Here is a 14,135-nt window from a genome sequence, read left to right on the forward strand (position 1 = left end):
GAGAATTGGTAATATATGTACCATTTTTAAAGAAAACATGAGTGAGCAGGCAAAACACATTTCTTTTATTTCTTATGGGATTCATATTCAACTGTAGGTTATAACAGAATGGCACAATCATAAAACAAAACATGGCAACAAAGAAAAAAATGAAATGACCCGTTCAAAAGTCTGCATACCCGTAGTTCTTAATACTGTGTACTGCCCCCTTTAGCATCAATGACAGCGTGCAGTCTTTTGTAATAGTTGTCTATGAGGCCCCAAATTCTTGCAGGTGGTAAAGCTGCCCATTCATCTTGGCAAAATGCCTCCAGGTCATGCAAAGTCTGGTCATCTTGCATGAACCACACGTTTTAGTTCTCCCCAGAGTGGCTCGATGATATTAAGGTCAGGAGACTGTGATGGCCACTCCAGAACCTTCACCTTTTTCTGCTGTAACCACTGGAGGGTCAACTTGGCCTTGTGCTTAGGGTCATTGTCATGCTGGAAAGTCCAAGAGCATCCCATGCGCAGCTTTCGTGTAGAAGAATGCAAATTGTCTGCCACTATTTTATGATAACATGCTGCATTCATCTTGCCATCAATTTTCACAAGATTCCCCGTGCCTTTAGAGCTCACACACCCCCAAAACATCAGTGAGCCACCACCATGCTTCACAGTGGGGATGGTATTCTTTTCACTATAGGCCTTGTTGACCCCTCTCCAAACATAGCGCTTATGGTTGTGACCATAAAGCTCTATTTTGGTCTCGTCACTCCAAATGACAGTGTGCCAGAAGCTGTGAGGCATGTCAAGGTGTTGTCATTTGTGGCATTGGCACAGTAAAGGCTTCTTTCTGGCAACTCGACCATGCAGCTCATTTTTGTTAAAGTACTGTCGTATTGTGCTCCTTGAAACAACCACACTGTCTTTTTCCAGAGCAGTCTGTATTTCTCCTGAGGTTACCTGTGGGTTTTTCTTTGTACCCTGAACAATTCTTCTGGCAGTTGTGGCTGAAATCTTTCTTGGTCTACCTGACCTTGGCTTGGTATCAAGAGATCCCCGAATTTTCCACTTCTTAATAAGTGATTGAACAGTACTGACTGGCATTTCCAAGGCTTTGGATTTCTTTTTATATCCTTTTCCATTTTTATAAAGTTAAATTACCTTGTTACGCAGGTCTTATGACAGTTCTTTTCTGCTCCCCATGACTCAGTATCTAGCCTGCTCAGTGCATCCACATGAGAGCTAACAAACTCATTGACTATTTATACACAGACAATTTAAAAAGCCACAGGTGTGGGAAATTAACCTTTAATTGCCATTTAAACCTGTGTGTGTCACCTTGTGTGTCTGTAACAAGGCCAAACATTCAAGGGTATGTAAACTTTTGATCAGGGCCATTTGGGTGATTTCTGTTATCATTATGATTTTAAAAGGAGCCAAACAACTATGTGATAATAAATGGCTTCATATGATCACTATCCTTAAATAAAAGACCGTTTTTTGGCATGATCAGTCATATTTTCAAAATCAATGCCACAATTTCTGCCAGGGTATGCAAACTTTTGAGCACAACTGTATATAGGCAAAATTAAACATGATTAAACAAAACATCATTAATTCAATCACAGTAGTATCAGGCAACATCTAATATATATAATCGGTGGGTAGATATAAACAGCACATCACAAACTTTCACACATACATCATGATAGATAGATAGATAGATAGACAGACAGACAGACAGACAGACAGACCACTCAACTCCATAGTGAACTTGTACAATATAAGACAAATGTAAACATGACTACACATTATGTAATTGAGTTTTTAGTGTACACTTCTGCTTATATAACTTTGAATATCGACGGATGAGATTAAACTAGTGGACCGACGCCACACACGTACATAATGAACTAATGCATTTTCTTAAAGATGATTACATTCACACATAATCAGACACAAATATGTTGAGTGTTGGGTTGAACCAGGAGAGGCAGTGTGTGCTGCTTATTACACACGGGTGTGCTGAACTGTCCGCAACAACTATCAAAAACACAAAACCCAAAGACAGTGTCCGGAGCGGTTTGAGGCGGTGATCCTGTTGTTTTTGTTATATGACAGCAGAAGATTGTTGAGCTGAAGGTGGGATTTCTCCTCAGAAAGTGAGTTTTTATCGTGCTAGCATGCTAACCGTGTATGCTAACTTATCAGAACTGAAATGTGGAAAATTATTAAGCTTATTTCTCAGTGACAAAGCACTCTAAACTAACATTATTGATCATGGATCATTTGTAAGTGTGAAACAGTTGTTCAGTTATCGCGATTAAGTGTGTAAATGTGTTTGCGTTAGCGTTACTTGCTCTAGCACAAAACTGAGAAGCTAAAGTTGGAATGTTTTAAAACATATGCTTTTTAGATAATTTCAATATTATTATATTATTCAAGATAAATTAAGAATATGCCCGTTTAATCTGGTTTGTAAGCGTAATTTTAAAATTGACAGGGCGTTTTTGGGCGGGTTAATAAGGATACAAAGCTAATGTTGACGTTTACTCGTATCTGAGGCATCTTGTCATTTAATATGGGCAAATCTACGTTTTCATGTTTGAAATGTGTTATATTACATAAAATATGGCTTTTCAGCACATGACTGATACAACGCAACCTTTTTTTATGCTTGTGAGTATTTGGTAATCACAACCTTGTCATTTGCATAGAGGATGCATTTTGAAAGATTTAATGAAATGTTAAGTTTAAAAGTTGATCTTCTGGTTTGGTTTTATTGTTTTGGTTCAGTTTAGTCCACCAGGATGGCTTCTCGTAAAAAGGTGCTCCTGAAGGTTATCATTCTCGGGGATTCTGGGTAAGTGAGACTTGTAAAGTAACGAGTTATTACGTGTTGTTGACTTTGGTTGTGTCTCAGATCCTTGTGAGCTGTCTACCTAGGCTGCATTTTTGTGCACCTTCATTTTATGAGGTCTAAAACTGCTGTTTAATCAGGCAGAAGTTTTTGAGACATAAATTTAGTGTATGTATTTTTTTCTGTAATTGTATGCCACAGCGTTGGAAAGACCTCTCTGATGAACCAATATGTCAATAAGAAGTTCAGCAATCAGTATAAAGCCACGATCGGCGCAGACTTTCTTACTAAGGAGGTGATGGTGGATGATAGGCTGGTGACAATGCAGGTACGTCTCTTTAGATTTGACTTTTTTAGGTTTTGCAGTTTATGGTGCCATTGTTTCCCAATTTATCTTCAGCTTATCATCACCAAATGTATCATATGTATACATGACAATCAATGGATATTAAATAAAATAAACTCAGACAGGGTGATCAGGACTTGGACACTAATTACACAGCTTCACGGAAAACAAATAAATAAATGAACACACTTTTGATTTAATGTGAAGAAAAAAAATATTATGTGAGAAGAAGTAAACCACAGAGGGATATAAGCAGTGGTGGAAATGGCGAGATTCACTGGTGGGGGACTCTTATTTTATTGTATTTATTTAAAAAAAAAAAAAGATGTATTCTTCAAACTTCTTGTTCATCCAGGAATCCTTGCAGCAATGCAACTGTTCTGCATATACTGTTAATTACAGCTGCTAGTTTAGGACCTGTGAGGAGACTTTTTCCTCAAATTAGAGACTGATGTACTTGTATTCTTGTTGTTGTTGTTGTGCATCTGGGTTGTCCACTTCTCTCTCTGTCCCGGTTAGATCAAGATAGTTTAGATAGTTTGTTTTATTATTTCAAAACATAAGTGCATGGAATAGCCTTCATCTCTCAAAAGAACAATAGATTGATGAATTTGAGGAGAATTACGTTTCTTTTTGGTTATTTTTAAAAATGAAATTTGACTTGCAAGTGTAAATTAACTTTACTGTAAAGTAACTAAAAAAAAAAAAAGCAATACCTCAGCTGGAAAAAGACACTATATTGCGATTTCCTCACTTCATTAAGTTACACAACCATTTTAACCATTATAAGAAAAATATATGTTAATTTAGTACTAAGTTAAAGCTACACTATGTAACTTTTGGTCCTCTAGCAGTTAAAAAAATAAAACTGCATATGTCTTGCGGAAGAACATTGTTTTGGTAATGACGTAAGTTGTGGTTCGGCTCTGCTCTGCGCGGATGAATGTGGTTCGAGGCACTGGTGTACACTGGATACAGGACATCTTATCAGAGCGAATGGACAAATAAATAACGAACGCAAGGAAAAGACATATATCCGAAAACATGTCATCTGAGCAGATAAGTGCCATATCTTATGCTGTTGTTTTGACTAGGGTTGGGCATTCATCAATAATTTGGTATTCTAATATTTAAGCTCATAAAAAACGAATACTCGAATATTGTATTATATAAATGAAGGTAATTAATAAAAAAGAAAGAGACGTTTTAAAATATATATTTTTTTAGTCATCAAGGTTGCGTCAAAAACAAGCTTCTAATTACATCCAGTACAAGGTTATATTATGTCCTGTGCTTTTTTTGTTATAAACATTTAAACAACCAATGCGTGAAAACAAAAAAAGTATAGAATGAAAGCATTTAAGCTCACGCAAAGTGAAGAAAAAGAAACCACTAATAATAGACTGACGCAGTTAACGTACAGGACGAATATAAACACTCGACATAAAATAGTTATGTTTATATTTTAGCGTCTAAAATCTCTTGGATCAAATCAAATACTCAGTACACATCTAACAATCTGTAACATACGAAGCAAAACAATTAACTTGGATATGCACACTTGTTTGTTGCGACATCACTGTCGGGTCCAATATAGTTGGCACTGCATCAACTTTTAATTTAAGTCTCTCTGCAAAGCCTGCTTCAAACTGTCTTGTTTGTGAAAGAATCATCGGTAAAATGAAGTGAGCAAACAAACACGTTCTTACCGACACGATCCGGGACTTCATTAAAAATAAACTTCAGCCACTCTTTCTTAATGTTGGGATCCTTACGAAGCAAATGCAAGAAATCTAGTTTCCCACAACCTGGCACTGCACAACGTCTTGACATCTTCGTGGCCATCGTGACACCTCCTGTTGCTCCAAAAATAATCTCACTGCTCTACTCTAACGGTAAGACTGGTGGGTGGGCCTAAGCAGCGTCGGCGATAAAGTAGGCATTTATGCAGAGGCTGGCCTGTGCTGATGTAATACTTCACTATGACGTATTAGTGAGGAGGAAGTAGAGAAAAAGTCATTTTGATACCTTGGTTTCAATAAAGCCTTTTTTTGGACTAACGAAGATGTTTTCGGTTCTGAAATGTACAGTATGTTTTTATAGTGCTATGAACTCTTATATGTCAAGATATCATGGTAAGTTTGATTTTCCAATTCATGACCCCTTTAAACAGGAACACAGCTTTCTTTTGTTAGAGTCTTTTTGCAACGTTTGTTAACATTAGACACAATAATTGCTAGTCTGATAAGGTCAAACGTTGTAAAGTTTTTATAACTGCAGGATATTCTGGCCAAATTGACCACGATAGTAAAAACATTTTTTATAGATTGTCATTGTTACCAACCCGTGGTCAACAACATTTCAAGACTCGCATATCCTTGGCAAGCCTAGGACTAAAGGATTTATTTATATAAATTATTGCTGTTATAAAGAAAATACACACGTGTGCTAGCAAGTGAACAGTTCTGCACCGATTACAGTATAATTATTGTATTTCACTACACACACACAGAGGCGTGTATGATTACACAACTATACAAAAACCATATCAATAAAATATCTTACCTGTTGAGTAAGAAAAAAGCTACTCTGGGTCACTTTTAAATCCTTTCAGATCTCTGAGTTGTCGCAACCTCTGAAAAGCCAAGCCGATGTTGATTCGGGCTTTATTACGGACTCTGCCGCTTTCCCTTTTTTGCTTGTAGACTCTGTTCGGGATTTCTTTGTTTTTACAACCGGTGATTCCCTGGAGGTTTGCCGTTTTGAATGATCCATGGTCAATTTTTCTTGTTCGTTGTGACAACAAACTTTCAGGTTCACGCTTCTCCCACACACGCGCTACAGTAGTTGGAGCTTATTTTCCCTGTGTAAGGATATGACGTCAACACGCACGGGCGAATGACGTATGTATGCAATTTCCTGCAAAATCCGTCCCAACAGCTCTAAAATACAAATCATTATTCTAGGTTTATCAAAGTGTATTTGGGTAAAGACATGGTTTGTAAGATGAATTTTTGTTGCACTCTCTCATTAATAATATTTTGTTATTTTTTAACAAAAAAAGTTACATAGTGTAGATTTAACATATTAAATGATTTCTTTAGGATTGTGTGACACATTATTTTCTCAGTAGACTGGAATAATGGCAGCTGAAAATGGGGCTTTGCCATCATGGATAAAAATTGAATTTTATTATAAATAAAAACAGAAAACTTATTTCAGATTATAGCGATTATAACTCTGTAATCTATAACCACATTATACTTGAGAAATTAAAATTCTTGGTCGAAACTGAACATTCTGAACATATTTTTTTTCTTTTTTGTTCTTAAAAAAATAAACTACTGGATATTTCCCTTCATTTTAATGAATGGGCATTTGCTGTCAGCCACACTAAAACGCCCCCAGCATTGCGTGTGTGTGAATGTCAAGACTACAGAACAGTCATTCTCGAAGAAGAATACCAAAACAACGGCTCAACATATATTCGTGCAATAAATTACACATACACTTGTGTACTTGCGGATGATATTCTGAGAAAAGAAAACCGCATATTTGTGCATCCTTTTGGTGCGTTGATTTGTAAATTGAGCACGAGTGGATCTGTTGCGTGCATGCGTGGATCGGTTGCCCGTGGATTCCCATGTGCATCTGTTAATCTGTTGAATGAATGTGTTCTGGCCACTCACGATAGTCAACATTGTGCAACCACAGACGCAGAAGATCTCACGCATTTATGTCAGGAACTCGCAAAGCTTTCTTAGGCTATTTAGTGGAGAAAAGATAGAAATGCACTTCATTCCCCTAACAAATGTAGACAGTTTGAACGGGAATGCCGTTCCCCCACGAAATTCACTCCGGGAACACCATTCCCCAGCGTCCCCCATTTCCAGCCCTGGATATGAGAGACACGAAACTAGCACAGCTATGTTGGCTGCCAGAGACAACAATCATTTGTACATTTAGTGGTCATTATACAAACATTTTTGACCACAGAATGCTGTGATTGACCAATGAATTCCACACAGTCATGTGTTTATGTTAATATTCATATTGTATTTTCAGATTTGGGACACAGCAGGACAGGAACGGTTCCAGTCATTGGGTGTGGCTTTTTACAGAGGAGCGGACTGCTGCGTGCTGGTGTATGATGTGACTGCGCCAAACACCTTCAAAACCTTGGACAGCTGGAGGGACGAGTTCCTCATTCAGGCCAGCCCTCGAGACCCAGAAAACTTCCCCTTCGTAGTGCTTGGCAACAAGATTGATTTGGAAAACAGACAGGTCTGTATCTATTTTGCAGCATGGGATTATTTAATCCTACAAATACATTTTTAATAGGTGTGAAATGTCTATTGCGATGCCAGTTTTAGAAACACTGTTGTACAGGTAATAATATATGGTCAAATTGGTTTTTATCACACAACCTCACTTCTTGTTGTAAAAATACTACTTACCAATAAATATTTTATGTTCAACTAAAACCTGGAAATAACAGGGAATTTAAAAATGTTGATTTCCAGGCTTTGGAAAAGTCATGGAAAATGATCAAATCATAAAAGCTATGGAAATATCTATTGTGAATATAAATTTTGTCTGCTCTTAAAGATATCAGCTAATTATTGCTGTTTGTGTAGAGTAAAATTCAAGTCAAGATTTTACAACATCAGCCTGTGCATTGTGAGTTCTTCCTCTAAACTTCTCAGAAAGCCAAATCTTTAGCTGCATTCCAAACCAACTTTGACTTAGTGGAGATATTTGTACATTATTAAGAATTATAGTTTAAATCTATTAATTTTAAGGATTGGTACCTGACATATAAGTGAAGACTTACCCCAGAAATCTTTATAAAATGCTAAGTAAATAAAAAAACATAAGTTAAATACACAATGTGCCGATTAACTGATTGAATTCATCGCAATTAATTGCATATATTTGCTGAGGAAGGGCCCCTGTAATAAATGTACAGTTGAAGTCAGAAGTTTACATATACTTAGGTTGAAATAATTAAAACTAATTTTTTAACCACACCACAGATTTAATATTAGCAAACTGTAGTTTTGGCAAGTCGTTTAGGACATCTACTTTGTGCAATACACGAGTCATTTTTCCAACAATCGTTTACAGACAGATTGTTTCACTTTTAATTGACTATATCACAATTCCAGTGGGTCAGAAGTTTACATATGCTAAGTTAACTGTGCCTTTAAACAGCTTGGAAAATTCCAGAAGATGATGTCAAGCCTTTAGACAATTAGCCAGTTAGATTCTGATAGGAAGTGTACTGAATTGGAGGTGTACCTGTGGATGTATTTTAAGGCCTACCTTCAAACTCAGTACCTCTTTACTTCAAAAAGAATCAGCCAAGACCTCAGAAAAAAATTGTGGACCACCACAAGTCTGGTTCATCCTTGGGAGCAATTTCCAAATGCCTGAAGTTACCACGTTCATTTGTACAAACAATAGTACGCAAGTATAAACACCATGGGACCACATAGCCATCATACTGCTCAGAACAAGAGACACATTCTGTCTCCTGGAGATGAACGTAGTTTGGTGCGAAAAGTGCAAATCAGAACAACAGCAAAGGACCTTGTGAAGATGCTGGAGGAAACAGGTAGACAAGTATCTATATCGACAGTAAAACGTGTCCTATATCGACATAACCTGAAAGGCTGCTCAGCAAGGAAGAAGCCAATGTTCCAAAATTGCCATAATAAGCCAGACTACAGTTTGCAAGTGCACATGGGGACAAAGATCTTACTTTTTGGAGAAATGTCCTCTGGTCTAATTAAACAAAAATTAAACTGTTTGGCCATAATGACCATCGTTATGTTTGGAAGAAAAAGGGTGAGGCTTGCAGGGTGAAGAACACCATCCCAACAGTGAAGCATGGGGTTGGCAGCATCATGTTTTGGGGGTGCTTTGCTGCAGGAGGGACTGGTGCACTAAACAAAATAAATGGCATCATGAGGAAGGAAAATTATGTGGATATATTGAAGCAACATCTCAAGACATCAGCCAGGAAGTTAAAGCTCGGTCTTCCAAATGGACAAAGACCCCAAGGATGCTTCCAAAGTTGTGGCAAAATGGCTTAAGGACAACAAAGTCGAGGTATTGGACCGGCCATCACAAATCCCTGACCTCAGTCCGATAGAAAATTTGTGGGCAGAACTGAAAAAGCATGTGCGAGCAAGGAGGCCTACAATCCTGACTCAGTTACACCAGTTCTGTATGGAGGAATGGGCCAAAATTCCAGCAACTGATTGTAAGAAGCTTGTGGAAGGCTACCCAAATTGTTTGACCCAAGTTAAACAATTTAAAGGCAATGCTACCAAATACTAAAATTCTGACCCCCTGGGAATGTGATGGAAGAAATAAAAGCTGAAATAAATTATTTTACTATTATTAATTCTTTACTATTTCTTTACTATTATTCTGAAATTTCACTTTCTTAAAATAGTGATACTAACTGACCTAAGACAGGGAATGTTTTCTACGATTTAATGTCAGGAATTGTGAAAAACTGAGTTTAAATATATTTGGCTAAGGTGTATGTAAACTTCTGACTTCAACTGTAATATATACAGTACTGTGCAAAATTTTAGGCACTTGTGAAAACTGTTGCATAATCTTAAAAATAATGCCATAAATAGTTTTCATATATCAATTAATGTCATACAAGGTGCAGTAAACATAAAACAAGCTAAATCAATATTTGGTGTGACCACCTTTGCCTTCAAAACAGCACCAATAGGTACACCTGGACACAGTTTTTCTTGGTTGTTGGCAGATAGGATGTTCCAAGCATCTTGGAGAATTTGCCACAGTTCTTCTGTCTATTTTGTCTGTCTCCATTTCTTCCATCTCTTCATGTAATCCCAGACTGATGCGATGTTCAGTGGGGGGCCCTGTTGGGGTCATGTCACCTGTTGCAGGGTTCCCTGTTCTTCTTTTCTCTTCTATTATATTTGCAAAAGGAATGTTATCTAAAATGTATATTTCCAATTGTCACACTAAAGCTGAAGACATAACCATCTTAAGACAAATGTTTTTGTGAAACATCTTATGTACCTAAGACATTTGCACAGTACTGTAATAATTAAAATACATTATTGTGCAAGAGGTGTAAACCATTAGACAAAACAGAACGTGGCTTAAGAAGTCAATGTTGTTTTATTTCCCTATCATTCAACATAAGCCCATTATTGGCCTACTTTAGACAGCAATCCATTTTCAGCCAAGTTTGTCAAACTCTCAAAGGACGCACATATGTGTCAAATAGGCACTTTTGGATCGTCTCACTTTGTGTCGCTTCTAACTGTTTTTCAGCACCATAAATCCCATGTCTTTATGATGCTGTGTCATTACAGGTAGTTATAAACTTTGAAAAATTAATTTCTAGACCCCTTCATTCTGTTGTGCTTCAGCCAGCTGTCTTTAAGTGAAAGCACATGTGATCTGTTAAAGTTTGTGCTACTTTTGTTGGTTTTACAATGCAAAGCTGGAGTTAAGCGAAGCTGGAGCTACACTGACTTGCTGACTAGATACACAAAAACATCAAGGCTGCACTTAGCCTTTAAGGGATAGTTCACCCAAAAATGAAAATTCTCTCTCCCTCATGATATCCCAGTTGTCTATGACTTTCTTTCTTCACTAGAACACATTTGACGAAAAATAGAAAAATATCTTAGCTCAGTAGGTCCTTAAAATGCAAATTAATGGAGATTTCTCAATTGAAGCTCCAAAAATCACAGACAGTCATCAAAAACGTAATCGATACTGACTCCAGCGGTTAAATTAATGTCTTCTAAAGTGACACGATCACTTTTGTTGCGAAAAAAGATCAGTATTTAAGTACTTTTTAACTATATTCCAATGTGAGGGTAAGCTTCACGAGAGGGTGGAGTCCAAGCAGTCTCTCGTGTGACGTATTCGAGTTGCCATGATACAGACGTAATCTCACGTTCTCCACTAAGTTGAGACTTCCAGGGTAAGCACACAAATGCACCATTGTGAGTGAAGAAACAGATAAATACAGATCTAAACGAAAACCAACCAAGATACTGTACAGCGTTCCTCCTCTTCACTTGTAAACAGCACTGCTCTTCCGACTGTGACTAACGTGTGTCAGTTCTCACGTTTCAAATGCCAATGCAATTAGGACACGCGTGTACCGCTCCTGACCGGAAGCATGATTTAGAGTTTAAAAAAGTACTTAAATATTTATCTTTTTCGCACCAAAAGTGATCATGTCACTTTAGAAGACATTCATTTAACAGCTGGTGTCGTATGGATGACGTTTATGCTGACTGTCTGTGAGTTTTGGAGTTTCAAAAGAGAAATCTCCTTTCACTTGCATTTCAAGGACCTACTGAGCTAAGATATTTTTCTATTTTTCTTTAAATGTGTTCTGGTGAAGAAAGTCATGCACAGCTGGGATATCATGAGGGTGAGTAAATGATTTTCTCAAAAATGAAAATTCTCTTATCATTTACTCACCCTCATGCCTTCCCAGATGTGTATGACTTTCTCTCTTCTGCAGAACACAAATTATGTTTTTTAGAAGAATATTTCAGCTCTGTAGGTCCATACAATGCAAATGAATGGGTGCCAAAATGTTGACGCTCCAAAAAGCACATAAAGGTGTTATAAAAGTAATCCATACAACTCCAGTGGTTAAATCCATATCTTCAGAAGTTATATGGTAGGTGTGGTTGAGAAACATATAAATATTTAAGTCCTTTTTTGCTAGAAATTCTTCTCCCTGCCCAGTAGGGGGTGATATGCATGAAGAATGTGAATTGCCGAAAACAAAAGAAGAATGGGAAAGTGAAAGTGGAGATTGATGGTAAAAAAAGGACTTGAATATTGATCTGTTTCTCACCCACACCTATTAAACTGCTTCTGAAGACATTGAATTAACCACTGGAGTTGAATGGAATACTTTTATGCTGACTTGTGTGATTTTTGGAGCTTAAAATTTTGCCACCCATTCACTTGCATTGTATGGACCAATTCTATGGAGAATTTATTTTAAAAAATCTTCATTTGAGTTCAGCAGATGAAAGAAAGTCAGGCATCTGGGATGGCATGTGGGTGAGTAAATGATGAAATAATTTTCATTTTTGGGTGAACTATTCCTTTAAATTTCTCTGATGGTTTGATAATTCCTTATTACGGAATTTACGCACAGGTCCGGGAGCATGATTAATTGCGTTAGATTTTTTACATGTAATTTTTCATATAATTAATCGCACCAAATTAAGGCGTATAATTGACAGCCCTTCTAAAACTCCTCATCTGATAATCACAAATGACTGGGAAAGTTATGGAAAGTTGGTAAAAAAATCCCTGCCATGGAAAAAAAAAAGCCTTCATCAATTGACCTTCTTTCTTGCAGGTGACAACAAAACGGGCCCAGGCATGGTGTCAGAGCAAAAGCAATATTCCATACTTCGAGACCAGCGCAAAAGAGGCCATCAATGTGGACCAAGCTTTCCAGACCATTGCTCGCAATGCCCTCAAACAGGTACACACTGTTTGACACATCCACTCGTGCCTTGATACTAAAATGAGAACACTCATAATAATGGCTACTGAACTTCACAGGAGTCTGAAGTGGAGACGTACGACTTCCCAGACCAGATCAAACTGAGAGATGACAGACCCGTGTCCTCTGGCGACGGCTGCAGCTGCTGAAATGGGACACAGAGACAGACGGGACCAGAGATGCAGGGAGAGGCCAAGGATCGAGGTGGACCGATCCCTCCAATGCAGAACATTCAGCATTAAAAAAAAAAAAAAAAAAAAAAACACTTTTTCCAAACTTCTCTTAAAAGAACTGTCTAGGAATTTAAAGAAACTCCCAGCCACAGCATCCATTTTAATATAAATACTTTAAGATTATTATTTCTATGAGAAAGAGATGAAACATGATAGTTATTCTGTTATTTACGAATGATTGTTTTTCTTTTTTGCTGCTCGGTTTTTCTTCATTTCTACAGATTAGACTTTCATACTCACTCCATCTTACATGTCTGTCTATTATTAGCGTGCCTTTCATTTTTTGTTTGTAGAGGTCGTTGCTGTCATGGTTCCATGTAATTTCTTTGTTTGCCAGATTTTTAGCTTGTTAAATGTATGTTAAACTTAATCAAAAATGATCTGCACAGACAGTATAAACAGCCCAATACGAATTCATGTGCTCAGATTCAACATGTCACAGTCAAAACCCTCAGCATTATTTAAGAGTTTATCAGCTGCCAAGGCTGGAAGTAAACATTTGTGCCTGAAGACATCCTGATTAACGTCTTGTACATAGTTCCGCTCAGTGGTACAGTTGGATGCCTTGGCGGTGGTGTCAAATGAAAGTTTTGGGGATCTGGAAGATGAGATGAGAAGTATTGTGTGCAATCATTTTAGTCATAGTAGCAATGCAACAAATGTTTCTTTTCACTCGGAATGAGTGTTTCTCTAGTTTTAATGAATTCATGTTATAAATTAATTGTCTAATTCCTGTGTCTTGTGCAAGCATTTCTTTACCTCATGCTTTTTAATTACTTGCTCTACATTATATATTTCCTTGAAAATAGCAGTAGATACGTTTCTAAGGGGCTCATCTCATTGACCAAATTGTGGATATGATGAACTAGGCCGAAAATATCTAAAGGCACAAATTAACAGATGAAATGTGAAGGACAGCTGAGAACCCAGTCTCAACATCCTCTTCAACCATTTGATTTTTTTAACGTGTTTATTTCTATCAACCAGTATTGTAGACCGTTTTGATTTGAAAAGTTGTACTTGATGTCTACCAACAGAAACAAATACATTTGTCCCTCTTTTATAAACAACTACCTTTCATAGGACATTGTTAAATCATCTCTTGATATTGTTTTCTGCACAATGCTCCATTAATAAATCTTTATTCAATTGACAACA

At 37.2% G+C, this 14,135-nt stretch overlaps 1 protein-coding gene across 2 annotated transcripts; it reads left to right on the forward strand.

Annotated features, from left to right (window-relative positions):
- Window positions 1–1,957: 1,957 nt before the first annotated feature.
- On the forward strand, window positions 1,958–14,135 carry LOC127432850 (ras-related protein rab7-like). Of its 2 annotated transcripts, none has more exons than XM_051684308.1 (6): window positions 1,958–2,147; window positions 2,782–2,848; window positions 3,047–3,173; window positions 7,257–7,475; window positions 12,595–12,723; window positions 12,804–14,135. In XM_051684308.1, the coding sequence occupies exons 2-6, from the start codon at window positions 2,796–2,798 to the stop codon at window positions 12,891–12,893; spliced, it is 618 nt and encodes a 205-aa protein (XP_051540268.1). In that variant the 5' UTR covers window positions 1,958–2,147; window positions 2,782–2,795; the 3' UTR covers window positions 12,894–14,135. The 2 variants fall into 2 exon arrangements, with proteins under 2 accessions (XP_051540268.1, XP_051540269.1); XM_051684309.1 differs by having other exon boundaries at window positions 1,958–2,127.

This window comes from Myxocyprinus asiaticus, chromosome 42 (genome assembly GCF_019703515.2).
Source record: "Myxocyprinus asiaticus isolate MX2 ecotype Aquarium Trade chromosome 42, UBuf_Myxa_2, whole genome shotgun sequence".
Lineage (NCBI taxonomy): Eukaryota > Metazoa > Chordata > Actinopteri > Cypriniformes > Catostomidae > Myxocyprinus > Myxocyprinus asiaticus.